Source organism: Macaca mulatta, chromosome 1 (genome assembly GCF_049350105.2).
Source record: "Macaca mulatta isolate MMU2019108-1 chromosome 1, T2T-MMU8v2.0, whole genome shotgun sequence".
Classification (NCBI taxonomy): Eukaryota; Metazoa; Chordata; class Mammalia; order Primates; family Cercopithecidae; genus Macaca; species Macaca mulatta.
Genome location: NC_133406.1, coordinates 237,125,978 through 237,153,486, shown reverse-complemented (window position 1 = coordinate 237,153,486; position 27,509 = coordinate 237,125,978). Strand labels below are relative to the sequence as shown.

The window sequence follows — 27,509 nt, the reverse complement described above, 5'->3', positions numbered from 1 at the left end:
GCCAGGGTGGAGACCCACGCGCACTGGTTCTCAAACCAGAGTAGACGTGAGACTTCCTGAGGAACTGACTCAGTGGATCAGGGACCTGCAGCTCCGTCCTGAGGGGACTGGACCTGGGGGTGGCGCTGCGCTCAGGTGCCAAGGCTCCCTTCCCACACTTCAAAGCAAACCCACTGTGGGGAGGCTGGATGTGCCCCACAGAGATCCCCCCTTGTCCTAACACATCCAAATAGAAAACCCAGAGCAGGCCGGGTGTCTGGCGGGAGCTCAGTGGCCCAGGGCTCAGTTACTGTAGGGCTGTCCATCTTCCCTAAGACTGACCAGAAACTCGAACCTAGAAAACCCGCCTGTGACCTAAATGTTTCGAGAAGAGAAGCAGTTGTATGAATCAGCAAGTGTTTACTTCAAATAATAATAACTCCAGTTTTATACCATACATATTTACAAAAATGCTTTGCTTTAGAAAAATAGAATCAATCACTGAATCCAGACCATCACAGGTGGAGAACTTCCTGGTGAAGCTCTGTTTTTTCCCACACTGGAAACACGCAGAGTAGCCCCTGTTTCTGCACGCACGTTACTGCACCACTGCTACGTGTGGCCGCCCAGCTGTCTGCAGGCTGTGCTGACCGATGCCTCCGTCTCCAGGAAGCAGAGGCAGACGTGATCCTTGCTGAGGAGGGCCATCGAGTCTCCGCTTAAATGCCAGCACAGAGAAAGCACTGCAAAGTCGCCTAGAGAGAGACAGGTGGCCAGAGGATTACAGCGGGAGAGGCCCAGATTCTGCGGGATGGGCACCCCCTTGTCCTGCAGGCCAGCACAGTGCCTGGAGTGACCCACATAGGCAGAGCCAGGGTGGAGCCCCAGAGCTGCCTCAAGTCAGGGAGAGGCTGCTTCTAGCCCATAAAGCTGAGGGCAGCAGGTCCCCTGTGTGCCAGCCTTGAGGTTTATGCAGACTCTGAGGGCTGGAGACAGCAGCTGGGCTTCAACAGCTCAGCCCGTGTGACGCCAGACTGCACAGAGCAAGCCTGCCACGTCCGTGGCCTCGGGGATGTGCTCACCTTCCCCAGGCACCTGCACCGACATGCAGCCCGCTGGGGACCACAGGTAGAGCCTGCTGCCTCCCGTGCAGATGGCCAGCCGCGGCTGCTGTGGGTCCCACTGAAACGTGCGCACTGGGGACAGCTGCTCGAGCACCGCGAACAGCCTCAGCTTCTGAATGTCCCAGACCCAGACGGCATTGGGGATGTTATCTGAGGAAGGAAGGACAGGGCACCGGTGTCATCCCTGCCTGACTCCTCTGTGTCACCCTGCCCCTCGGCCCTGCCCCTCTGCTCTGCTGTTGACACCACAGGAGGGGAGGGGAAGAACCGGTGGGGTGGGGCGGCTCCACCCTGCAGTCTGGGTTCAGTTGGGCCCTGCAGGGCTCCTGGCCAGGGCCAGGATGGCCATCACTAACAAAAGACGGCTGCAGTGTGCCCAGCCCTGCTTTCTACTCAGCAGAGCAGAGCAAGTGAGCGAGGCGGAGGCCTCCTGGCTCACGTGTGGGCCTGCAGCTGCTGCAGGACAGCAGGCCCAGCGGCTCGACTACTGCAGAAACTTGGAAGGAGGTGCTGTGTCCAGTTGCTTCTACACCTGGGGCCACAGGACACAGTAAGGGGCGAGACAGCACCCGCGTCAGCACAACTGACCGTTCCTTGTCGCCAGGAAGTAGCTGTCAGGACTAAATGCCAGCATTCCTATGCCGATTTTCGGGTTTGCTCTGTCGGTAACAGGTTTCAGGGTCTGTAGGGAGACCGGGACAGAGGCGATCTCATCTAGAACACCAACAGAAGAACACGCCATCATCACCCTTTCAGGAAGTACGTACGCGGCTGAGAGGCTGCTGTGCCTGCATCAGGCACCACGAACCCAGCTCCTCTGTTCAAAGGGGAGGAAAGTGCGGCCCGAGGGCAGGAAAAGCTGAGCGGAGCCTGGCAGCTGCAGCGAGGGGCCTGCCTGCAAGTGCCCCAGATAAGAGTGGCACCATCACCTGCCAGGCCCGACTAGGTGGGGGGTGGACCCCACGTGCTGGGGGTGACTGGAGAGGAGCATGGACAGGTCCCAGCTGCGACGTCAGCAGCTCCAACTCCTCGGCACTTTTCTGTCAGCTGCCAGCCCCTGAGTTCACAATCCCTTCCTTCCACCCCAGCATCGCACCCACCCCAGCATCGCACCCGCCCCAGCATCGCACCCACCCCAGCATCGCACCCACCCCAGCATCGCACCCACCCCAGCATCGCACCCTTAGACTTTCCGGCTGTGGGAAAACCATCATCACAGCAGAGGCAGGAGCTGTGGAAATCTGAGTTCACAATCCCTTCCACCCCAGCATCGCACCCTTAGACTTTCCGGCTGTGGGAAAACCATCATCACAGCAGAGGCAGGAGCTGTGGAAATCTGAGTTTACAATCCCTTCCACCCCAGCATCGCACCCTTAGACTTTCCGGCTGTGGGAAAACCATCATCACAGCAGAGGCAGGAGCTGTGGAAATCTGAGTTCACAATCCCTTCCACCCCAGCATCGCACCCTGAGACTTTCCGGCTGTGGGAAAACCATCATCACAGCAGAGGCAGGAGCTGTGGAAATCTGAGTTCACAATCCCTTCCACCCCAGCATCGCACCCTTAGACTTTCCGGCTGTGGGAAAACCATCATCACAGCAGAGGCAGGAGCTGTGGAAATCTGAGTTCATAATCCCTTCCACCCCAGCATCGCACCCTTAGACTTTCCGGCTGTGGGAAAACCATCATCACAGCAGAGGCAGGAGCTGTGGAAATCTGAGTTCACAATCCCTTCCACCCCAGCATCGCACCCTGAGACTTTCCGGCTGTGGGAAAACCATCATCACAGCAGAGGCAGGAGCTGTGGAAATCTGAGTTCACAATCCCTTCCACCCCAGCATCGCACCCTGAGACTTTCCGGCTGTGGGAAAACCATCATCACAGCAGAGGCAGGAGCTGTGGAAATCTGAGTTCACAATCCCTTCCACCCCAGCATCGCACCCTGAGACTTTCCGGCTGTGGGAAAACCATCATCACAGCAGAGGCAGGAGCTGTGGAAATCTGAGTTCACAATCCCTTCCACCCCAGCATCGCACCCTTAGACTTTCCGGCTGTGGGAAAACCATCATCACAGCAGAGGCAGGAGCTGTGGAAATCTGAGTTTACAATCCCTTCCACCCCAGCATCGCACCCTTAGACTTTCCGGCTGTGGGAAAACCATCATCACAGCAGAGGCAGGAGCTGTGGAAATCTGAGTTCACAATCCCTTCCACCCCAGCATCGCACCCTTAGACTTTCCGGCTGTGGGAAAACCATCATCACAGCAGAGGCAGGAGCTGTGGAAATCTGAGTTCACAATCCCTTCCACCCCAGCATCGCACCCTGAGACTTTCCGGCTGTGGGAAAACCATCATCACAGCAGAGGCAGGAGCTGTGGAAATCTGAGTTCACAATCCCTTCCACCCCAGCATCGCACCCTTAGACTTTCCGGCTGTGGGAAAACCATCATCACAGCAGAGGCAGGAGCTGTGGAAATCTGAGTTCACAATCCCTTCCACCCCAGCATCGTACCCTTAGACTTTCCGGCTGTGGGAAAACCATCATCACAGCAGAGGCAGGAGCTGTGGAAATCTGAGTTCACAATCCCTTCCACCCCAGCATCGGCACCCTTAGACTTTCCGGCTGTGGGAAAACCATCATCACAGCAGAGGCAGGAGCTGTGGAACAAGGACGCCCCTGGGCTCCTGGGGAGCGCCTCCTGTGTGCCAGGCTGCACCTGTCCTAACCCGTCCTGAGCACACACCGAGCCCCGGGGTGGGTCCATCAGCCCTCGGGGCACCGTTTCCTCTACCTGCAACCTTCAGATGCCCTCGTGCCCCTGTGGGGTGAGTGCTTTTTCTGTGCCCATTTCAGTGATGCGGAAACAGACACATAGGAAATGCCCAGAGTCAAGAGGCTGCATCAGAATCGGGCCTCAAGCTGGAGACAGCGCTCAGGAGCACCGCCGGCCTCCAGACGCGCTCTGAGCACCACCCACGGAAAAGTGTTTCTTTGGAAAACATCCCCCTCGGAGCTCCCGCTGTCAGATCCTGGTCTCCAGGGCTCATATTCAGTAACAGAAGCCGCGCATTCATGGCCCACTACACAATTCAGACCTCAGTCAACCTCCAGCCAACAGGCTGAGGGGCACGCTGGCCGGAAGCACGGAAAGGAAAAAAATTTTTTTTTAAACATAAGGAACATCCGAAGTTTATCTGGACAATGAGGAATCTTGCATTAAAAAGGAAAACAAATGTCATCACAAGTGCTACTTACATTTACTCTCTGAGCTCGGGAGAGGGCCAGCCCCGGCCCCCGGGGGCGGGAAGGAGAGGCAGCCCAGCCCCAGCTGCGGGCTCTTCTCGGCCTCCTTATACACCACCTGAAAGACACAAGGTGGCCACGCCCAGCTCAGGACAGGGACCCGGAAGATGAGGATAGATGTGGCAAATGCTTGTGACGGCACATGGTCAACAGGCGTGCACCTGCCATGACACCTGGTCCTGCTGCCACTGGGAGAAAGAGACGGAAACACGAATCCCGCAGTCCCGAGAGCTGAGATCACCCAGCCACCCTCGCTCATGTCCTGCTGGGGAGCCCACCCTTATGAGACACAGGCAGCAAATGTGTGCCCTGTGATTATAGACGGGAGGCCACTGCAGCCACCATCATCCAGCAAGGGAACGGGCTTGGCCTTCTCCCCGTGATAAGGGGATACACAGAACACTTGCGCCAAGACAGCGGAGGCCCCAGGAGCGGCAGACACAGACCTGAGGTGGGGGCATCTGTGCCCCAGAGCCTGCCAAGCAAAGGACAGCGGCCCAGGCTCAGTGGAAGGCGGGCAGCCCCCGCGCCCCTGAAGAGCCCCAGGTAAGGGAGTCACCTGGCCTGGTTCGTGCCTTTAAAGCTTGGCGCGCTCTGCTGCTGTGTGGCGAAGGGATTTGGAGAATGCCAGAATCGCAGGCAAACCTTCAGGACCTGTGTGGCCAGCTCTGCTCTGGCTCATCTGTCCAGATGCCCTGGCCTCCAGCCACACAAACCACTGGCCACATCAGGAGGCCCCTCTGCCTAAACACCCTTTCTGCCCAGACACCGTGCGGCTCCTCAGCTCCTCCTCCTGGTCTGCACTTAAACACCCTCTGGGATGCGTCCCCGGCAGTGGCCCTTTCTGCCCAGACACTGCGCGGCTCCTCAGCTCCTCCTCCTGGTCTGCACTTAAACACCCTCTGGGATGCATCCCCGTCTGTGGTTGATCTGGAATGCCCAGCCCCAGCCACTCACTGGCCTCTTCATCGAATCCAAGCCTCCTTTCACTCAGCTCTGCCGGTTGCAGGTCAACACCAGGAGGGCAGCATTTGTCTCTGGCCCCCGACTGTCTTCCAGGGCAGTGCCCACCGCATACAGAGGCGCGGCAAGTGCCCACTGCACACATGGATGAGTGGCCCACTCCTCGGGGCCCTTGCACTTCCTATTCCCTTGGCCTGGAACGCTCCCTCCCCGAACCCCTGAACATTGGTTCAGCATCTGTGCCTGATCCCTCGCTGGTGGCCACTCCCTGCCACCCCATGGAGACACCCAGCTCTCCAGCCCCTTCCCTGTCTCTCCAGCCGCACTCTGCAGGTGCAGGTGTCTGTCTGTTCTCCTCTGGCTGCGGCCCAGAGCACAGTGCCTGGCACGACAGCAGATGCTCAGTGTTTGGGGGCAGGAGACCCCGACCACTCTGTACAGCACAGGGATCTGCATCCAGACAGACCACGAAGGAGACACCCGGGCTGCGGCGGCAGTGGCAGAGGACAGGCCAGGGCAAGGCCCACTTCAGACCCTCTGGACAGCGTGGAGGAGGAAGAACAAAGGCCGGGGCAGGGCCAGACATGTGAAATGTCACAGTAGCAAGTTTACGGTGATGGAAGTGCCCGGTTTAAATAATAAACCACAATCAAGAAAGCAAAAGCTAAGGAGCGGTTTCCCACCGCCCTCCCCAGCAGCCTGCTCCGGCAGAAACACGTGTTCCAGACTTACTATCTTGGGATTATTAATGGTTGCAGGATGCCCAAACTCCGTGATCATTTTCCAAGTCACGTGATTAAGGATGCGCACCTGAGGAAAGAAGCCATGCACAGGTAAGGCAGGGCCCGGCCGGCTGGGCAGTTGGACTTCCTGAGTGCCCTGCACTGGTTCCCACCTTTCCATCGTAGCTCCCAACCGCCAGGAACTGACTGCTGGGGCTCCAGGCCACAGACTTGATGCCCAGGGACCACTCGTAAGCGCTGTACGCGGACAACAACCGGCCGTCCAGGGAGTACAGCAGAATCTTGTACTGCAGACGAGACACTTCCGTTAACGATGAATACGTCCCATTCGCCGGGAACACGCCACAGAGGTGGGTGCTGCAGAGCGACACTGGTGCAGACAGCACAAAGCTGGCAGGACTGTCCGCATGGCCGCGGAAAAGCTGGAACTGCCAGCTAGAACTGAGACAGTCACTGGAGAGGCAGTGAGAGCATGAGAAAAAGGGGAAATTGGGAGGTCAACCTAATGGCTCGCTGATAAAAGTTCAACTCGGCCGGGCACCGTGGCTCAGGCCTGTAATCCCAGCACTTCGGGAGGCTGAAGCTGGCAGATCACTTGAACACAGAAGTTCAAGAGCAGTCTGGGCAACATGGTGAAACCCCATCTCTACAAAGAATACAAAAATTAGCCGGGCATGGTGGTGCACGCTTGTGGTCCCAGCTACTGGGGAGGCTGAGGTGGGAGGATCACTTGAGCCCAGGTCAAGGCTGCAGTGGGCTGTGATCACACCACTGCACTCCAGCCTGGGTGACAGAGCAAAACCCTGTCTTTTAAAACAAAGCTCAACTCGTTATCTGAAATAAGATAAAGCTAACTATATTGCAGCAGTCAGAAAGCATGAAATTCTGGGAAAAGCTCTCAAAAGCAAACACGTCACCTGGCCATCTTCATACCTCCAAGCAGGAGTCCCACACTGCCAGCACACAGCCGTTTGGGGCCCACTCGATCCCTGTGAGATCCTGGGTGTCCGTATCAAAATGCTTCCAAAGGAAGTGGGGGCAACATTAAATTTGGAAAATATTTTTGTAAATAAATAATTGCATTTATAACTTATGTTCTTAATGCACTTAATTTTCTTATATAGAAATGGACAAAATCTCAACAGCTCTATCTTGGAAATGCAGGAAATCCCTGTGGAGCTGCTGCTAGGGCTGCACCCCCCACAGGTGCCAGCATCAGTGCCTGGCCAGCCCACGAGGGCGGCTTGGTCTCCCCGCACCTGCACTCACGTGCACTCTCCCCGCTCACCTTTCCTTGCCTGGCCAGGCTCACTCCTTTAGACCCAGCTCAGACAAGTCCCTTCCAGAGCACTGCCTGGGTCCTGGGTTCTGTGCTCTGACAGCATTCCAGAGGTTGCTGTACCTTAACGATGGATTGTGCTGGAATCGTGTTCACATGTCTGCTGTGGGGGCACCTGGGCACCTGGCAGAGCGCCCTGCCTAACGCAGGCCCTCAGCCAAGGTGAACTTCCATGTCCTCCCCACTCCCGACGTGGCGCAAACACCATCACACAGGACAAGGAAAAGGGCTCAAATGTGACGGCATCTTCACTTTAAAAACACCCGGGCATGTGTCCTTTTCACCAAGTCTCCTGAACACACAACCGGGTGCTGCTGGCAGCGATTCACAGTGCACCTGCCCTTTGTTAATACAACATCACCTTGCTCCATATCCTACCAAAGATCCCCTGGAATCTGGAAAAGGATCTACTTCACTCAGTCCCTCCACAGTCAACCAGGACAACTTCATTCCAGTCTGGGGGACGCCTTACCCGCAGGAGCTGCCAATCACTGCAGACGAAGATGCTCACGTAATCTTTGCAGTCGCGCCGTTCTGCCAGCGCCATGTAGCGGCCGTCCCTCGTGAAGGTGATTCCTGCAGGAAGAGGAAAATGCATTGAAATCAAGCGGCCACAAAATCAAGCAAGAGAAACCACAGTAGTAATTCAGAAGGAAGGAGGAGGAAGAGAAAGCAGAAGTGAAAAGAAGGGAAATGGCACAATGCCGAGCACTGCTCCTCAGAGAGGCGAGAACATTCTAGCGCAGAGGAGAAACCCCGAGGCACTGGGGCTTCACCCCTCACAACACAGTGCGTGCTGGGGGAGGGTTGTACACACACAGGAACTGGTTTGCAAGGCTCTGTGAAAAATACCAAGTGATGTGACCTCTGATTAATCACAAATGTGACTGAGAAACACAAGGCCTTCGAATTCCCCCATGGCTAAGCTGCGAGACACCCAGGGGTACCTCCAGCTGGGCAAAAGGTGGCTGTTTCCTGCCATGTTTATTTTACCTTTGAATTTAATTATTTGGAAGAAGTAAACTAAAGATGAAAATGTGTGGCCAGGCGTGGTGGCTCACGCCTATAATCCCAGCACTTTGGGAGGCTGAAGCAGGTGGATCACTTGAACCCAGGACTTTGAAAGGAGCCTGGACAACTTGGCGAAACCCCGTCTCTACAAAATATCAGCCAGGTGTGGTGGTGTGTGCCTGTAGTCCCAGCTACTCAGGAGGCTGAGGTGAGAGGATCACTTAAGCCCAGGAGGTCAAGGCGGCACTGAGCTGTGATTGCGTCACTGCACTCCACCCTGGGTGACAGAGCAAGACCCTGTCTCAAAAAAATAATCATAAGATGAAAATGTGGAAGAAACTAGTTGAAAAATGTTAGACTCTATTTGCCAGTTCTGTATTAGCTTTAAAAGCCCAGGCCAGAATTCATCATTCATGAGTGAAGAGAATACCTCAAATGACAAAACCGTGGTGTCCACTCAAGAAATGTGTGTGTCTCATCTGGAGGGGTGCTAATATGGTGTCCACTCAAGAAATGTGTGTCTCATCTGGAGGGACGCTAATATTCCAACTATAAAAACGAAAAACAAGAGTGTGATTGCATTTTATTCAAATGCAATTTCCAAACCGCTGGCAGCAACAGAGAAGAATGAAAGCATCATTTCAACCATGTAGCATTTCATCCCGTGAAAGACACTGCGTGTTGTTCAGGACTCAGGAGTGGCGCCTCCCACTAGCTCTGCACTGTCCAGTTAGACGCGCTGGTGGTGGGCCACCCTGAGCCGGCCCCCTTTCTTCCAGATGGCTCACAGACTTCCACAAGGAAGGGACACTGGTCACATATCCCTCCGGGATGCCCAGAGATGACGGCAAGACCTCCTGCCTTCGCAGAGATCATATTTAGTCCACAGAAGAGAGAAAGCTCAGAACTGAATGTCTGAGGTGGGCCTCTCGACAGGCATCGGCTGGAAGGGGTCTGAACGCCCAGCTCTGCCACCAAGGTCAAGGAGACTGGCATCAACGCCACTGTTCTTCCACGTCTTAAGCCACATTCTCTTGAGTCACTGTGGTCATGTTTTAAAAGGGGACTCTTGCCTTTCTGAGACACGCATGGAAATATTTACAGATGAAGCATGAGGAGACCTAAGACCTACTTCAAAATAGCCCAAGGGGTGGGTGGATATAGGGAGAAGCAGACGGGCTATGCGTTGATATGCTGTCGGTGGGGTGGGTATAGAGACAAACAGACGGGCTATGCGTTGATATGCTGTCGGGGGGGTGGGTAGAGACAAACAGACGGGCTATGCGTTGATATGCTGTCGGTGGGGTGGATATAGAGACAAACAGACGGGCTATGCATTGATATGCTGTCGGCGGGGTGGATATAGAGACAAACAGACGGGCTATGTGTTGATATGCTGTCGGCGGGGTGGGTAGAGACAAACAGACGGGCTATGCGTTGATATGCTGTTGAAGCTAATTCTGCCTACTTGAAACTTCCCGTGACAAAAAGTCAAACAGCTGCAAAGAAATGGCTTTTGCGTAGCTCCGATCGACTCACCCTGCAGACAAGCTTTTGGGTATTTGATGTAAGATACGGATTTTGTGCACAAGGACCAGACGGTTATCCGCAGCTGTTGGGGGAAAAGGGAAAGAGAAAGGAAACACTTCCTTAGCATCATTAGAGACTGTCTCAATCCTCAACCTGCCCAAGCATCCCCAAGTACAGGCCTGACTGCTGGAGTGGATCTGTCAGGACCTGGGGGATTCCTACCCTCCTACCGGAATATTCAAATGCATATTTTACTGTGGTTAAGGTAAATTTAGTGCTCTTGGGTTTCTGTTGTTGTTGTTTTATACCAATATTGAGTGACACAAAGTTAAATCGAAGTGCATTTTCATTAGCTTTTTCAAAGTGACCACAGGTTGCAGGTTAAAATAACCCTGAGTTACTTAGAGAAAAATCTTATCTAGAAACTACCACGTTAGGTCTCCTTTATGGGAAGACAGAGGATGTGGAAATTGGATGCTGCCGCTCCGGGGCTCACCAGGGGGCTGTGAGCCTGCATCTGCAGCCCTGAGGCAGGAGCAGTCACTCAACACCCAAGAAGGTGGCCGCCCACCTCCTGCAGGTGCTCGCTGGCCCGGCTGCATCTGCAGAGGGTTCTAGAACATGTGCTGCTGGACTGTCCACCTTTCCACCCCTTTCCCTGACTCAGAGAGCTGAGAGCCGACTAGACTGGCACGGTGAGGCCAAAAGATGATTTCCTAACCAGGCCAATGAGGCCGTGCCCGCTGGGGGAGAGGCACCGCAGTAGGTGGTCCGGCCCTCCCCGTGGCAGCGCCGCGGGACTTACAGGGCTACCGCGTCCCTCCACCTACATTTCCGACTGAGACGCTGTGGAGCCCACCAGGGAATCATCATGCTTCCCACATACCCGGCCCACTGATGAATCTGGTAGTTAACTGAAATGTGGCCCAGTTGTGGAGACACAAGGTGTGGGGACACAAGGTGCAGGGACACAGGGCTGCGCGGCTCCGTACGGGGTCGGGTGCTGACCGCCAGCTCCGTGTGCGGGGACACAGGGCTGCGCGGCTCCGTGCGGGGTTGGGGTGCTGACCGCCAGCTCCGTGTGCGGGGACACAGGGCTGCGCGGCTCCGTGCGGGGTTGGGGTGCTGACCGCCAGCTCTGTGTGCGGGGGGCGGGACACAGGGCTGCGCGGCTCCGTGCGGGGTGCGGTGCTGACTGCCAGGTCCGTGTGTGTCAGGCAGGGGCCCTCGGTGAGGATGAGGCCCGGGGTGGGGACCGCCTCCAGCAGTAACTGGAGCCACACGCAGCGTGTAGCATCGCGTGTCCACAATGTCACTCCTCCAAACGCTGCCAGGTTTTCAGTATAGGATATTAACAAATGAATTAATTTAAATGTCTACGCATCATCTCTTCTTACAAGAGAAAAGAAAATCCGATGTCTGTAACTGTGTCTCCAAACAACATACACGGCGTTCAGGAGAAAAGTCCTGAACACACAGGTAGTGGATCCACAAGCTCCAGGGGTCACCGTGGCAGCACGGCAGGGCTCCAGTGCTGATGCTGAACCCGAAACACACTGGCCCTTCTGGGGACCGGCGCCTCAGAACTCCAGCTGGACGGAGCACTTGCTCCTCTAACAGCTCCGCAAGCTGAGGCCAAGGAGGGTGCTGGGGCCTGAGCGAGGAAGCGTGCTACTTCCCACCAGCGTGTCTGAGGCTGAAACCCTGCCCAAGCCGCTCAGCATCAGCAGGGCAGGGTGGAGCGCCCGAGCCTCTGGACATCAGAGGCGTCCTTGTGCCACCCAGGGCAGAGACCCACAGGGCGGGGTGGAGCGCCCGAGCCTCTGGGCATCAGGAGCGTCCTTGTGCCATCCAGGGCAGAGACCCGCCTCCAGAGCCCACTGCAGAGTCACAGGAGAAAAGCACATCTCCCACCCATGGCCCTGCATCCCCGTGGGGTGCGCCTGGCCGAGGCTGCCCACTCAGGCACATCTTAGGAAACGCACGGAGCACTTTAAGCCTCATTTTTACCTTCATCTCCCACAAAAACCAACAAAAAACCTTTCAAAGATAACTGTTTGCAACTTTAAAAAACCCAGTAAGGAAAAAAAGGTGGTTAAATATACACCTTCATCAGCGCTGTTACCTTCCCCTGAGCACTGGAGAAGCCAGCAGAGACTCATGGGATGGGCTCCACAGCGCCCAGCAGCAGGAAGAGAGAACCAGGGATCCACACCACGACCCAGTGCACTCAGGAGGGAAGGAATGGGCTGCTGATCCACGCTACGACCCAGTGTGCTGAAGATGGAGGGAATGGGCCACGGATCCACACTACAACTCAGCATGCTCGGGGTGAGAGGAACAGGCCACGGATCCACGCCACAACTCAGCATGCTCGGGGTGAGAGGAACGGGCCATGGATCCAGGCCACAACTCAGCATGCTCGGGGTGAGAGGAACGGGCCACGGATCCAGGCCACGACCCAGCACACTCAAGATGGGAGGAATGGGCCACGGATCCAGGCCATGACCCAGCACACTCGAGATGGGAGGAACAGGCCACTGATCCATGCCACAACCCAGCACTCTCAAGATGGAGGAACGTGCCACCGATCCACGCCACGACCCAGCACACTGAAAACCAGCCAGGCGCCAGGGGAAAGGAAGCAGACGCACAGGTCCACGCACCACGGCTCTGTGCAGATGGGATTCCAAAGAGGTAGTGCTGCTCGCCCCGCAGCAGGTACCCACTGCCGGGCACAGGTGGGAGACAGACTGAGCACAAGGGGCACCAGCAGCCCCGCACCATGGAGTGAACAGCCTCGGTCCTGATCATGGTGGCAACAATGTGCAAAGTGACTCACTCAACTATCCTCTTAAAGTGGGTGAATTTTATTGCTTATAAATTGTTTTAATTGCCTTTATTCAGATATAAGAAAAAGTTTTCAGTCTGGATGTATTTTTAAAGCTAACTATAGGCTATTTACAACACACTCAAGTTTAAGGATGTAGAAATGTAGAAGGTAATAGGATAGAAAAAGACATTTCATGAAAATCCTAACCAAGAGAAAGGTGGCACTGCCGCATTCGTACCGGAAAAATCAGACTCTGAAACAAAAAGAACCATGAGACAGAAAGAGGAATACTTTACAACAAAAGGCTTGGGCCACCGTGAAAGCATGAAAACTGCTTCACTAGGAAATCTGTTTACAAACAGTTAAAAGTTTGTAGGCAGCTAACAACAAAGTCTCAAAAATACATTTAAAAATCTGGCAGAGTTGGGTGTACTGTTGTGCACCTGTAATCCCAGCTATACAGGAGGCTGGGAAGGAAGGATTGCTTGAGTTTAGGAGTTCAAGACCAGCCTGGGAAACAAAGGGAGACCCCAACTCTACAAAAAAAAAATTTTTTTAAACCTGACAGACTACAAGAGCAATGAAGAGAAATCAGTCCTAGCAGATATTCAAACATACTACAGAACCTCAATAATGTAGACAGTGTGGCGTTGGCACATATATGGACCGACAGTGGACCGGAATGGAAAACCAGAAACGATCCTGCAGGTATAACGGAATTGAGTTCCTGCTATAGCTGGTGAAGATAGTCTTCTAAATAAATGCTGCTGGGAGCCAGGCGCGGTGGCTCACCCCTGTAATCCCAGCACCTTGGGAGGCCAAGGTGGGCAGATCAACTGAGGTCGAGAGTTTGAGACCAGCCTGACCAATATGAGAAACCCCATCTCTACTAAAAATATAAAATTAGCTGGGCGTGGTGGCGCACACCTGTAATCCCAGCTACTTGGGAGGCTGAGACAGGAAAATTGCTTGAACCTGGGAGGCGGAGGTTGCAGTGAGCCTGGATCGCACCACTGAACTCCAGCCTGGGGTACAAGAATGAAACTCTGTCTCAAAAAAAAAAAATGCTGCTGGGAAAAGGTAGAAATGGATTCAGACCCCACACTGTGCCCCACCATAAACTCCATGTGAACCTGCTTCATTTAAATGGAGCATGTGTGTGTGTGAGCGCATGTGTGAGCGCATGTGAGTGTGTGAGCACACGTGTGAGAGTTAGCACGTGTGAGCGTGCATGTGAGCGCATGTGTGAGTGCGTGTGTGTGAGCGCACGTGTGAGAGTAAGCACGTGAGGGTGTGAGTGCATGTGTGATCATGAGCACGTGTGAGCGTGTCAGCACACGTGTGAGTGAGCGTGTGTGAGCGTGAGTGAGCACGTGTGAGCGCATGTGTGAGCACGTGTGTGTGAGCGCATGAGCACGTGTGTGAGCGCATGTGTGAGAGTGAGCGTGTGTGTGAACGCATGTGTGAGCGCGTGTGAGCACACGTGAGTAAGCGCATGTGTGAACGTGTGTGTGAGCGCGTGAGCATGTGTGTGAGCATGTGTGTAATGAAACAAGATAGGAAAGCACTCAACCTCACCAATAATTAGGGAAATGCAAACTAAATCCAAACTGCAGTATCATTTAGTTGCCTGGATGGAATCATTGTAATCCTGCCACAAAAGCCTTGGCAAATGAAACCTCTCCATCTGCTACGGCCAAGCAAGGCTCTCCTAGAGAGGCTCTCTGCATATGTGCCCAGGAGACGTGGACAATACATTCACAGCCACACCGTCCGTGGAGACACACACGTCCAGCAGGGAAGGACTGAATGGCGTTCCTCACAAGGAAGGGAAGGCCCAGCGATGCCTGTCAACACGGAGGAGTCTAAAAACAGTGACGTGAACAAGCAACAGCAGAGACTGCAAAGTACGAGCCCCTATAAATCAACTTTACACTGCACACCAAGCAATGTGGTGTTTAGACACATCTATATAGTGAGACTCAAGGACAGTGAGGATGTGACTCACGCAAGATGCAGGACAAAAGTGCCCTCGGGTGGGGAGGGCATTGCTACGAGGGAGAGCAGGGCTCTGAAAGCATGGCGGTGTTCCACTGCAGGCCTAGGGGTGAGCTGCTTTTGATGACTCACTGAACCTTGTCTAAAGGGCGCAAGCTTTGCCTTTTCACGTTAAAGTGCAAGAGGCAGGGACATCTCTCATGCTCCACGACACCCTCATGTGGGGCGGTGCCTTCGGAAGGGGACCCAGTGGCCCCGCTAAGCCCCGGACAGGGGCGGTGCCTTCGGAAGGGGACCCAGTGGCCCCGCTAAGCCCCGGACAGGGGGCGGTGCCTTCGGAAGGGGACCCAGTGGCCCCGCTAAGCCCCGGACAGGGGGCGGTGCCTTCGGAAGGGGACCCAGTGGCCCCGTTAAGCCCCGGACAGGGGCGGTGCCTTCGGAAGGGTACCCAGTGGCCCCGCTAAGCCCCGGACAGGGGGCGGTGCCTTCGGAAGGGGACCCAGTGGCCCCGGCTAAACCCCAGAGATGGGGTCGTGCCTGCAGAAGGGGACCCAGTGGCCCCGCTAAGCCCCGGACAGGGGGCGGTGCCTTCGGAAGGGGACCCAGTGGCCCCGTTAAGCCCCGGACAGGGGGCGGTGCCTTCGGAAGGGGACCCAGTGGCCCCCGCTAAACCCCAGAGATGGGGTCGTGCCTGCAGAAGGGGACCCAGAGGCCCCGCTAAGGCCTGGACATGGGGTGGTGCCTTCAGAAGGGGACCCAGTGGCCCTGCTAAGCCCCAGAGAACGGGCCTGGTCCTCGCTCTTGTGAATGAGACTGATGGATGGTGGCTGCAGGCTCCCTTCCTGGCCAGCAGACACGTCTGGAATTCCGGTTTTGTTTCCTCACTTGCAGTCATTTAAGTTTGCATGCAAAGTTGGAGACACATTTTGATATCTTGGTCAAGATGCCCCGTGCCATGAGGTTACCAGTCCTCGTCCACCACCTGGTCTTAACGTTTCCTCTAAGGCCACCAGCAATGTGGTCATGACCTTAGTCTTAGCTGGAACAATGTCATCTAAACGTACTCTATGAAAAATCAGCAGCAAAGGTGTTTTCAATATTGGTGTGTGTGACATGAGGCTCAACGAAACCAGGTTTTCATACAGCTTTTAAGGTTTCTAAACTCCATAGATGGTAGTTTTCCTTCTGGGCCATTTAATAAGAGAATACAGCAAGGCTGACCCCATGCCGTGAGCCTTCTGGAGGACAGATTTGGGCCCAAAGCATTACAGGCCTGAAGACTGTTAGACTCAGCTGCATGAAAAGCTCAAATTATCCTCTCTGAAAAACTCGGGCTGAAGGTGTCTTCCAATGTCAATACATAGTGCGGAGACGTTGGTGGGCCTTTGGTTCCTGTCTTATTCTCTGACAGCCCATAATAGCAGACATCAGATTTAGAATGTTTTTTAAAATTTAAACTGAAAAAGATGTAAACCCATCCAGCCATCTGAAGCAGTTGATTCAGCAACCCCTCATGGCCAGATAAAACTTTATCCCAGCCGATGCCAGCTTGAAAAAAGTCGAATGAAACCCTACAGGGCGTCTGCAGCCTCACGCTGGGAGAAGTCCTCCCAAGTGCCATCAGCTACGTGGTGTGCGCAGCGCATTGGGACGGCGGGTTTCCTCGCAGTGTGCGCGGCGCAGCGGGACGGAGGGTTGCCGAGGTGCAGCCAGCAGCCCAGACGGCTACGAGCACTCAGTGGACTTGGGCCGAAACACCGGTATCTAACCCCATCAGAAAAGCACATTATTAAAGAGATTCGTGCATATTTCTGTATCTTAAAAAGACACTGCGGGCACCAAAGACCTGGTATCTAAACACTTGACATATGCCTAATTTTAACTTAAAATGCAGTTTCCTATCCCAGATCCCTCTGATTTACTCTCGGATGTCAACATTCCCCTCCGCATGGAGGCTGGTGTGCGGTACCTACAGCAGGTGAATCAGCAGCTGCCGACGCCCGGAGCCACCCCCAAGACCCGGCTCCTGAAGGAAAATTACGAGCCGGCTTATATCACAGGGCATTTTCTATCGCTGAATAGGGACTGCCAAAATCCTAAAAAGTCTAAATTAAGATTTTAAAAATTTTTTCTTTAAAACTGGACAAAAGATCAGACAATAATACTTAATGGCTTATAATGTTCTGACCTAAAATATACACACCACTATATACGCTCCCGGCCCCCCTCCACCCCCCTAATCTATCAGCCACTCAGGAGCCACCTCGGTCATCAGACCCAGGGCAGCAGACAGTGTCTGTGTTCATGACACCCTTATCTGACTCAGTAACAGCCTAAAGCATGGGCAGTGGTGCTGGCCATCTGGATATGCCAAAGAAAAGCCGCAAAGTGCTTCCTTTAAATGAGAAGCTGAAAGTTCTTGACGCAACAAGGAAAGAAAAAAACAATCCTATGCTGAGGTTGTTGCTAAGATCTTCAGTAAGACCAAATCTTCCATCCATGCAATTATAAACAGTATATTGTCATCCTTGTTCTATATGATTATTGCTGCTAATCTCTAACTGTATCTAATTTATAAATTAAATATACCACAGGTATGCTGTAGAGGAAAAAACATAGGAAATACAGGGTTTGGTATGATCTGAATCCCCTGGTGGTCTTAGAATGCATCCCCTGGGGATGAGCAGAGACTAGCACACTCCAAACATCCCCTCGCACACTCCCCAGCTGTTTTGGGAGCAGAGGACAGGATCACACGGCCAGTGAGGTGCCTTGAGGCTGACACTTACATGGAATTCCGTGGTGTTGAGAATGTGGCGCCCGTCCGGGCTCCAGCACGAGGCCACCAGCCCGGCCGAGCCCTCGTCTATTTTGCAGTGCCATTCGGGCTGCTCTAAAGACCAGACCTGGATTGAGAGAAGAAAGAAACACACAAGTGCGAACTCATCAGCACCTGACAGCGAGGCCTCGCCGACAGACAGCTGGCTTAAAACCAACGGAGACCCAGTCGCACAGGGTGTCTTACAACCTTTCATGATGAAGGGCTGGTACTGGGTTCCACTGTAAAAGTAAGCCACGCTTCTTGGTGATTTCATTTCATTGTCGTTTTAAAACAGTTTATTCACATTGTCATTCCTAAGACCTCATTTAGTTAAGCTCTGGACACATAAGAAAACATGACTTCTTAGGACTTCCTGAAACACACCATGTCCGAGTGGCTAGACTGCTGTCTGTCAACACCTCCTGCTTCTCAACTATGTTGCTTAGAAATTAAGACTACGTTAGTTTCCTTAGTTTAAGTGTTCTTGAACTTCAGAGAACATTATAATTTTTTTTTTTTTTGAGACGGAGTCTCGCTCTGTCGTCCAGGCTGGAGTGCAGTGGCTGGATCTCAGCTCACTGCAAGCTCCGCCTCCCGGGTTTACGCCATTCTCCTGCCTCAGCCTCCCGAGTAACTGAGACTACAGACACCCACCACCTTGCCTGGCTAGTTTTTTGTATTTTTTAGTAGAGACGGGGTTTCACCGTGTTAGCCAGGATGGTCTCGATCTCCTGACCTCGTGATCTGCCCGTCTCGGCCTCCCAAAGTGCTGCAAACTTGCTTTGAGCTGCACTGACTTTTTTTTCCAAACTAGAAAGGCACAGAAAAAAACCCTCCTTCCAAGTGGCACTCAGAAGGTGTCCACATTCTAGGCGACGCAGCAGCACACACCTGCACCAGCCCTCGCTTGTACATGGCGCACAAGATGAAGAGTGAGTCAGCTGACCACTCGATGTGCTGGATCTGGTCTAGGCACGTGTACAGCTGAAGGATCTGAAGGGTGTTCACATCCCGGACCACTAACCGGTACTGGACACAGGAAGCCTAAAAAATACGAGAAAGCAGGCACCTGACATTCTCCACTCCAAAAGAGGGGGGCCTTCGGAACGCTACTGCCCCGGCCTTCAGTGACTGTGGCCTTGTCTCCTGCCAGAGGTTTCACATCTAGATCATCAGTGACATCCCCAGCCCCTAAAGATCAGTTCCTACAAGGGTAATGTTGAAATATACAAACCAGGATTTGTTTGTTTTTTTTTTTTGAGACGGAGTCTCACTCTGTCGCCCAGGCTGGAGTGCAGTGGCGCGATCTCCCCTCACTGCAAGCTCCGCCACCGCCCGGGTTCACGCTATTCTCCTGCCTCAGCCTCCCGAGCATCTGGGACTACAGGCGCCCGCCACCACGCCCGGCTAATTTTTTTTTTGTATTTTTAGTAGAGACGGGGTTTCACCATGTTTGCCAGGATGGTCTCGATCTCCTGACCTCGTGATCCGCCCGCCTCGGCCTCCCAAAGTGCTGGGATTATAGGTGTGAGCCACCACGTCTGACCAAAAGTATGTTTTAACTCACCACTTAAAGCTAAGACATTTTTAAGTCCCTTCTTAACTGTATGTCAAAAACTAAACTTACATGGGAAGTAGCATTGAGAAAAAGCTCTTCTGTGAACTAATAACCAAAATCCTCTCCTAGTTTTATAAACACTTTTAGACAATTTCCTCAAATTTATAAAGGATAAGAATCAAGGCTTCCCAGTTCACAAGGAAAATGGCAAGGAACACCTCAATCCTCTTATGCAGTGCCGAACTCAGAACCAAAACAACGGAAGGTCGAAAGACAGGCTTTCACTTCTGCACAAGTAAAGACACCTCATATAATGCTCCTTTATCTCTGTTAACCTATTCCTAATACAAAACAGGAAATGTTTAAGTGTTAGCACTATTTTCTTTTGTTGTTGTTGTTGTTTTTTTTTGGTTTTTTTTTTTTTTTTTTTGAGACGGAGTCTTGCTCTGTCGCCCAAGCTGGAGTCAGTGGCGCGATCCTGGCTCACTGCAAGCTCCGCCTCCTGGGTTCACGCCATTCTCCTGCCCCAGCCTCCCGAGTAGCTGGGACTACAGGCGCCCGCCACCTCGCCCGGCTCATTTTTTGTATTTTTAGTAGAGACAGGGTTTCACCGTGGTCTCGATCTCCTGACCTTGTGATTTGCCCGCCTCGGCCTCCCAAAGTGCTGGGATTACAGGCGTGAGCCACCGCGCCCGGCCTAGCACTATTTTCTTAAAGATAGTTTCTTCATGTCCATATTTGTTGATTATGTCCCTATCTAAGCAAACAATTTCAAGTATAAATAACACCTGAGTACTCATCTGCTGATTGTATATTATACTACAGTCTAAAGATCAAGAACTGATTTTTAAATGTTAACTGCTTCGTTAGTTTTACTTATCAAGGTCAAACTAGTTTGTGTTTTATGAACTGATACCAAAAGAGAAAGCCACATTAGTTTTCCATCGGAAAGATGAGAGACGGGCGGGTGATTGCAGATTGGAACAAGCAGCTATCGCAGCCCTTACTTTCTCACACTGTAGCTTTGAAAACTGTGATCAGTTACAGTGAATTCCTTATGACATGGAATATTTTTACCAACACCTTCAGGAACCATATAAACTCTACTGCAAGACACTAAAACGAGAAGCATGGACCTGCTCTCCCCAGTCCTCAGGACTTTCAAGAAGATGCCAGTAACAGATCATTACCAAGTGTTTCAGGGTATTTTGACGAGCGTAGGAGCCAGAAAAAACACCCAAGTTAGGCAAGCAAATGTACTCTTTCTCCTTATAATTCACTGAAATTTTCACAAATGGTAAAAACAAAAAACAAACCTCTAATTTAATTGGGGAGGGGGCACGTTGAAAAATATACCAAGGCTGAGGTGCCATCAGTTAAACTGATGAGGTTTTCTGTTTGGTAGCTGATGATATTTTATGTGATTTGGAATAAAACCTCCATGAAGAGGTAAAAACGTAATTTGAGAGTTAAACTCTCAAAGGCTAGACAGAGCACAGGACTGTCAGGGGAAGCAAAACCTGAAAAAGCATCCTGACGCATCAGTCAGTTAGCAGAGGTGGTGGATAAAGAAAATGAATCCCACTTTTTAGGAGGCATGTTTTTTCTTAGTGGCTTTCCAATGCCAATTATCCCCCTTCTGAGGACATGTGTACTCGGCATCTGGGTTATCCCCCTCTTCTGAGGATATACACTACTAGGCATCCAGGTACATACACTGTATGTTTTGAAGCTTAAAAGTTATAGCTCTGTGATTTAAGCACCTTTCTGCCACCCATGGAACAAAGACCTCAAATCCCAGCCATGAGGACAACTGTTTCCCTACCTGGGGATAGGATACTAGCATTTAAATCATTTATTCGGCATGTGGTAGAGGAGAAGAGAATTAGAGGAGAAGTAGAGATGACAAAGTAGCCACACCACTTACCAGTTTACAGGCAACAGAATGATCAATTTGCCTTTTGTGACAAAATAACAACAAAGAGCCGACATGTCCTATACCCTCACCTGTGTGCAGTCGGCACTGCAGATAACCACCTTTCCAAGGGCACCTCCCCAGACCCCCCACCTGCCTAGGGTATCTTCCTGGGTCCCGCACCTGTCTGGGGCACTTGCTCAGGCCCTGCGCCTGCCCCGGGTACCTGCCCGGGCCCTGCACCTGTCCGGGCACCGCACCTGCAGGATCCCCGAGCTGCCTCCACCCCTGGGCCACGCGGCCGCCCCCGGCCCTGCCCGCCGGGGACGCTGGCACCGAGGATGTCCTGCCCGCGGCCCAGGTCCCCGCCGCTCACCAGGTACTTGCCGTCCGGGGAGAACTTGCAGAGCAAGCTGGAGAGCTTGAACACCTCGGAGAAGTTCATGGCCGCCGCCTGCCGCGGGCGCCACCCTGCGCCCGAAAACCCGCGGGACCCCTGGACGCGCTGGAGTCCGCAACCGCCTCCGCCGGCCTCCGAGGCCGGAAGTCAGAAAGTGGAAGTGAGCTGCAGCCTATCAGCGCCGCAGGGGGCCGCGCAGCATTGTGGGGCTTGTAGTTCTTATACCGCAGGGCTGTAAGGGAAACGCCCACGTTTCTTCCGACCCGGGCTTTCTGACCAGAGAACCTTACCTCAAGGCCGGGAGGCCTTGGGGTCCTCTCCAGCTAGGGCTGCGGATAAAAATGTAGAAAGCATAGTAAAATTTGAATTTCAGATTAACAGCAAATCGCTTTCTAGTTATAGGTATGTTCCTAAATATTGCAAGGAACATGCTAATATGGAAAAATTACTCGCTAATCTGAAATTCAAATTTAATTGGGCGACCTGTGTGTCTGCGTGTGTATACACATGCATATATATTTATATTTATATGTAAATGTATGTTTACATGTAAATATATGTTTGCATACAAATATATCTTTAATATGTAATACGGTGTCTGTCGCACATATATTATATCGTGTATGTAATGTATAAGTATTTATTTCGTTTGCTTGGGGTTTTGTTTGCTTTTGCTGAGTCCGGCCCCGCTACCTGCCTCCTGGCCCTTGCCTCACGCTCCAGTGCCACTGAGATCAAGAAGAGAACGAATTTGCCGCTGACCGGACGAAGTGAGCGCGTGGATCGCGGGCACCGCCAGTGCCTCACCCGCGCGCATCTGGGCTGGCACCGGGCGAAGAATTGTGCGGGTCCGGGACCTGGGGGCCCAGCTGCAGCCGCCCCAGGCACCGGAGAGCGAGCTCCTGCGCGGGCGAGCGGTCCGCAGGTCTCCCAGGCTCAAGGCCGTGCCTCGTCCTCTCCCCTACTCCGGACCCCGGTCCTCTTCCCTAGACAGCGGCCCCCTCCACCCCTGGCTCCGGCAGGCCGCTAGTAGTCCGCGCCAGGCCCCGCCGGCGCCTCTAGGGCCCCCCAGACGCACAGACCCTGTCATCCCCGCCTGGCCCTGGGTTCTGGGAGCTGAGAGCCGGCCAGGGTCTTGCTCGCACCTCCGGGCGCCCAGCCTCGGGTCTGTTCCCCGCGGACGCCCCAGCCTCCCCGGGGGAATGGATGGTGGTGCGCGCGCGTCCTACTCTGGCGGTGCCGGCCTTTTCTATTCCCTACTGGACCCAAACCCCTGCATGGGATTCGTCTTTGTGTCCCCACCCCGTGCGCCCAGCAAACAGTGGGTGAGCCATAAAGATGTGCGGAAGTCAGCCGGACCCTCCCGGTCAGGCGCGGACCTGCTGCGGCCAGAGAACCCAGTCTGCACCAGCCCGGCTAGCTCGAGACGCCTAGGGCTTCACTGACGCCACCTTCCAAGACGTGGGGGTAACCATGGGCAGAGGGCATCGGTTCGGAGCCAGATCACGGGCCCCGTAAGCATCAGACCATAAACAGCGCCGCCACTGAGAGCCGCTCGGAACTCGCCCAGCATGTCCGGTCCCCTAGCCAGGGCCTGGTGTACGTGGTCTAGGGCCCTGGAAGCCCCAGTGGCCTAGGAGGAGCAGGCAAGCGGGACGGCGTGTGCCGCCGGCCGGGAGGGAGTCTCGGCCTGACCTAGCGCGGGTCTGGTGCGCGCAGAGAGCAACTCCAAGCGCACCGACGCCCGCGAGCTCCTTCCAAACACCGGAGGGGATCCAGAGCTCGAGCCCACAGGCGGCGGCCGGGGGAGGGAGCAGGGTGCTGGCCGCCGCCCGGTAGTGTTCGCGTCCTGAGTGACCCCTGGAAGGACATGGGGCCCAAACTCCGGCTGAGGTTGGGAGAGCAGCCCCCAGAGGGTCTCCGCGGGATCCTCTGCCGGGCGGGACCGCGGCTCCACAGGCGGAGTGGGTGGCAAGCCCTGCTTGGCGGACTGCAGCCGTTCCCCTCCTCCCGGCCCTGGAGAGGCGCCCCTCACCCCTGTTCCCCGCCCCTCACCCCTGTTCCCCGCCGGCCGCATCCCCTGCCCCCTGGATTCCAAGCGCCCCGCGCGCCGAGGGGCCCAGCGCCAGTGGCGGCGGCCCGGAGAGAATCCGGGTGTTGGGAAAGATGGGCCGTCTGGGGGACAGCAGGGAGTCCGGGGGAAACGCAGGCGTCGGGCGCAGAGTCGGCACCGGCGTCCCCAGCCCAGCCGAAGGTCGTGGTCGGGTCTGGCCCGCGGGAGGGGCCCTGGCGCCTGACCTGCTTCGGCCCTGAGTGGGCGGCCTCGCCGGGCTCGGCAGGGGCGACGCGCGCCAAACGGCGGCGGGAAGGAGGCGGGGCAGAGCGCGCCCGGGACCCCGACTCGGACGCGGCCATCTGGGGAGGCGGAGCGCCGGGAGGAGACCTTGGCCCCGCCGCGACTGGGTGGCCCGCGCTGCCTTCCCGCGCGCCGGGCTAAAAAGGCGCTAACGCCGGCGGCCGCCTACTCCCCGCGGCGCCTCCCCTCCCCGCGCCCATATAACCCGCCTAGGGGCCGGGCCGCCCGCCCTGCCTCCCCGCCCGCGCACCCGCCCCGAGGCCTGTGCTCCTGCGAAGGGGACGCAGCGAAGCCGGGGCCCGCGCCAGGCCGGCCGGGACGGATGCCGATGCCCGGAGCTGCGACGGCTGCAGGTAGGAGGGCCGGGGCCGGGGCGCGGTTCGGCTCGGCAGGCAGGAGCTGGAGCGCAGGGCTGGGCAGGCACCTGGGCTCGCAGCTCCGAAGCTGGGAGGTGAGGGGAGGACGATCGGGGACGAGCTGGGACAAGGCGACACAGGGGCTCCCTCGGAGTTGGATCGGCCCCTGGGACTTGGCGCTCGCGAGGGGCTGGAGCGGCCAGAGTCGAGACTGCGAGGAGATGCGGGTCCTGCCCTCAGCTCCGGCCGCCTTTGGCGCCAAAGACAGCCCCGCAGGGGTTCCGGGAGGGCCCTCCTCCTGCTGTCCCCTCTCCACCCCGGGCTCCGAGGGCCGTTGGCAGGGTAACCCCGGGAAGAGGCAGGGGTGCGGGCCGCGGGTGCAGGTGGAAATCGCCAGCAAGCTCCTCCCCGCCCCCGCGCTCCCTCCGACCTGCAGGGCTGTGCCAATCCCGAGGCCTTAGTTCCCCCGAGGAGCCAGAGCCAGGCCCTCCCTGGACAGGGAGAAGGATCTGGGCGGGGGCCTTGACCCAGGGAGTTGGTTACTAAGCGGTTTCGATGGTTTTCCGAGGGACAGCTCCCTGTGGCCCTGAGTTTGTCAGTCGAGGGCTCCTGACCTGTCGCGGGATCGGTCCCAGGTAGAGAAAGCCCGGGAAGAAACGGTCCGGGCCGGCCTGCAGGGAGACACCTCCCGCCCCCTTAGCTCCTGGGCCGCTTCCTCCTGCAGCCCCTGCCTCTCCCGCTGCTGCTTGGACTGGGGAGCGATGATTACCTTCATTCAGCTTGTATTTTGGTCTGGACACTAGGAAATAAGCCCACGTAGTATGCACATGTCTGCTACATAAACAGGGGACAGGTAGACCATCTTCAACTAGCAAGGGTGCAGGGAAACGCATTGCACCCCAAACTTCTGACCAGAGGTCATTTGCTTCCGAAGGTGCTGCCATCTGTTTATCCACTGTCTGGACTTTTGGAAATGGTTCAGGCTCATTAACACAATGCTTTGGTTTGTGTTGTTTTGTTTTTTGTTGCTGTCGTTGCTGTTTATTTGTTCAGGCTTAGCTCTGGGGGAGGAGAAAACAAAACGCATGGCCTCTGGCGCTTACTGAGCGCTGAGCCACCCCTCTTTGGATTTATTCGGGAAAAGATTAAAAAGCATTGCATTAAGAACAGGACATGGTGTTTGAAATGTTGCCATATATGAATGTTTGCATTACGTATGTAGTTTTTAAAATAAGATAAAAAGTTGGCTGGGCACAGTGGCTCACGCCTGTCATCCCTGCACTTTGGGAGGCTGAGGTGGGTGGATCACCTGAGGTCAGGAGTTCGAGACTAGCCTGGCCAACATGGTGAAACCCAGTCTCTACTTAAAATACAAAAATTAGCTGAGCGTGGTGGCAGGCACCTGTACTCCCAGCTACTCTGGAGGCTGAGGCACAAGAATTGCTTGAACCTGGGATGGAGAGGTTGCAACGAGCTGATACCACGCCACTGCACTCCAGCCTGGGCAACAGAGCAAGACTCTGTCTCAAAAAATAAGATAAAATGGCCGGGCGTGGTGGCTCACACCTGTAATCCCAGCACTTTGGGAGGCCGAGGTGGGTGGATCACGAGGTCAGGAGATCGAGACCATCCTGGCAAACATGGTGAAACCCCGTCTCTATTAAAAATACAAAAAATTAGCCGGGTGTGGTGGTGGGCACCTATAGTCCCAGCTACTCGGGAGGCTGAGGCAGGAAAATGGTGTGAACCCGGGAGGCAAAGCTTGTGATGAGCCAAGATCCCGCCACTGCACTCTAGCCTGGGCGAAAGAGCGAGACGCCGTCTCAAAAAAAAAAAAAAAAAAAAAAGATAAAATAAGATAAAAAGTTGGTGCCAGAGGCTGCAGTGTGGCAGCTGCCTGTTGTCAGTCAGGGGTTGCCTGGGGTGAGTAGAAGGAGGGCCTGAGCAGGGCTTGTCTGTGCACCGCAGCCGCCCGAGAATGGCCAGGGATGTGAGCCCTGCCTTGCAGTCATTCTTGTGAAGGCTACGGTGAACAGATAGCTGTCTCCGAATCCCGAAGGCCAGTCCCATGAGAAGCTGGTCTGGCACAGTGGTTAAGGGAGTAGTGTGGAAGTCAGAATGCTGGGGTTCAAATCTCCCCTTCCCTATTTACTCCAGCAAGTCACTTAACCACTTGGAGCCTCAGGTTACCCATCTGCAGAGTAGGGTAATAGTTCCTGCCTCAGAGGCTTGGAGAACAGTCAGTGAGGTGCCATCCAAAGGGCTTGGGAGAGTGCCTGGCACCAGCTCGGTGTCCCCACATATGATGGCTTTGGGTCCCAGGCTCTGTTCCAGAGCTGGGAGAGCTAGGAGCCCTGGGGAGAGACCCGGCTCTTTAGTAGCTGGTAGCTATCTCCAGGGCAGGAGGGATGGCAGCAAGGCAGGCATCTGCCTGAGGCATGGGTGGAGGCCGATGGCATCTGTCAGAAGTATGCACTGGGGCAAGGATGCCTGGTTTAGTATTTATTTATAGGGCATGCCCCACCCAGGTCCAAGAATGGATTGATAACACTGAGCACATGTGAAATGCATAGCTCAAGTAGAGAGAAGAGAAGAGAAGAGGCTGAGGTCCGAGAGAGGAGCCACACACCCACTCGAGAACATGGACGAGGCCCTGCCCTCGCCCAACAGCGGTGTTAACCCTGAAATTCCGAGCACACCAAAGTAACATCGCAACACGGTGAACCTTGGGTTTGCAAAAAGTCAGAAAAAGTCTTCAAAACATGCTTTAAGGCCGGGCACGGTGGCCCACACCTGGAATCCCAGCACTTTGGGAGGCCGAGGTGGGTGGATCACGAGGTCAGGAGATCAAGACCATCCTGGCTAATACCGTGAAACCCCATCTCTACTAAAAATGCAAAAAAAATTAGCCGGGTGTGGTGGCGGGTGCCTGTAGTCCCAGCTACTTGGGAGGCTGAGGCAGGAGAATGGCATGAACTCGGGAGGCAGAGCTTGCAGTGAGCCGAGATCGCACCACTGCACTCCAGCCTGGGTGACAGAGTGAGGCTCATTGGCGTTTGAGTTAAGACAGCTTATACCAAAGTGGGCTCGGATGGACGTACGCATGTGCTCACAGGCTTCCTGCCTGCCCTCTGCCTGACCACTCTGTGCTCAGTATTTCTTTGCAGGCTGAACACTCGCTCATCCAAAGTGCTTTCTTTTCCTGGACAAGCTGCACATCAGAGACCCAAAGAAGAAAATGATAATCCAGCCCAACTCTTGTTTTTGAATGTCTGTAATA

The 27,509-nt window shown here is 54.7% G+C and overlaps 2 protein-coding genes across 5 annotated transcripts in view; one reads left to right on the top strand and one right to left on the bottom strand.

Annotated features, from left to right (window-relative positions):
• Positions 1-382: 382 nt before the first annotated feature.
• Positions 383-21,666, bottom strand: WRAP73 (WD repeat containing, antisense to TP73). Of its 3 annotated transcripts, XM_028842564.2 has the most exons (12): positions 21,494-21,666; positions 18,536-18,688; positions 17,613-17,729; positions 10,002-10,074; positions 7,924-8,027; positions 7,046-7,132; positions 6,265-6,399; positions 6,102-6,179; positions 4,359-4,464; positions 1,692-1,817; positions 1,062-1,253; positions 383-734 (listed from the first exon to the last, which is right to left on the bottom strand). In XM_028842564.2, exons 1-12 carry the CDS (start codon positions 21,560-21,562, stop codon positions 592-594), a joined length of 1,383 nt encoding a protein of 460 aa, XP_028698397.1. In that variant the 5' UTR covers positions 21,563-21,666; the 3' UTR covers positions 383-591. The 3 variants fall into 3 exon arrangements, with proteins under 3 accessions (XP_028698397.1, XP_028698399.1, XP_028698400.1); XM_028842566.2 differs by lacking the exon at positions 18,536-18,688; XM_028842567.2 differs by lacking the exons at positions 17,613-17,729; positions 18,536-18,688.
• A 2,174-nt stretch (positions 21,667-23,840) lies between these two features.
• TP73 (tumor protein p73) overlaps positions 23,841-27,509 on the top strand; it is a 92,387-nt gene continuing 88,718 nt past the window's right edge. For both annotated transcript variants that reach the window (XM_015138176.3, XM_077978405.1), the window contains exon 1: positions 23,841-24,226. The gene's annotated coding sequence lies outside the window, so the exon portion shown is untranslated. The remainder of the gene's footprint in view (positions 24,227-27,509) is intronic.

Coding starts and splice junctions, on each gene's coding strand:
- WRAP73 (XM_028842564.2), bottom strand. CDS start 21,562: ATGAACTTCTCCGAGGTGTTCAAGCTCTCCAGCTTGCTCTGCAAGTTC. Junction 18,689..21,493: donor CCCCGGACGGCAAGTACCTG/GTGAGCGGCGGG, acceptor CGTATTTTTTAG/GCTTCCTGTGTCCAGTACCG. Junction 1,254..1,691: donor CTTCCTGGCGACAAGGAACG/GTCAGTTGTGCT, acceptor TTCCTTCCTCAG/ATAACATCCCCAATGCCGTC.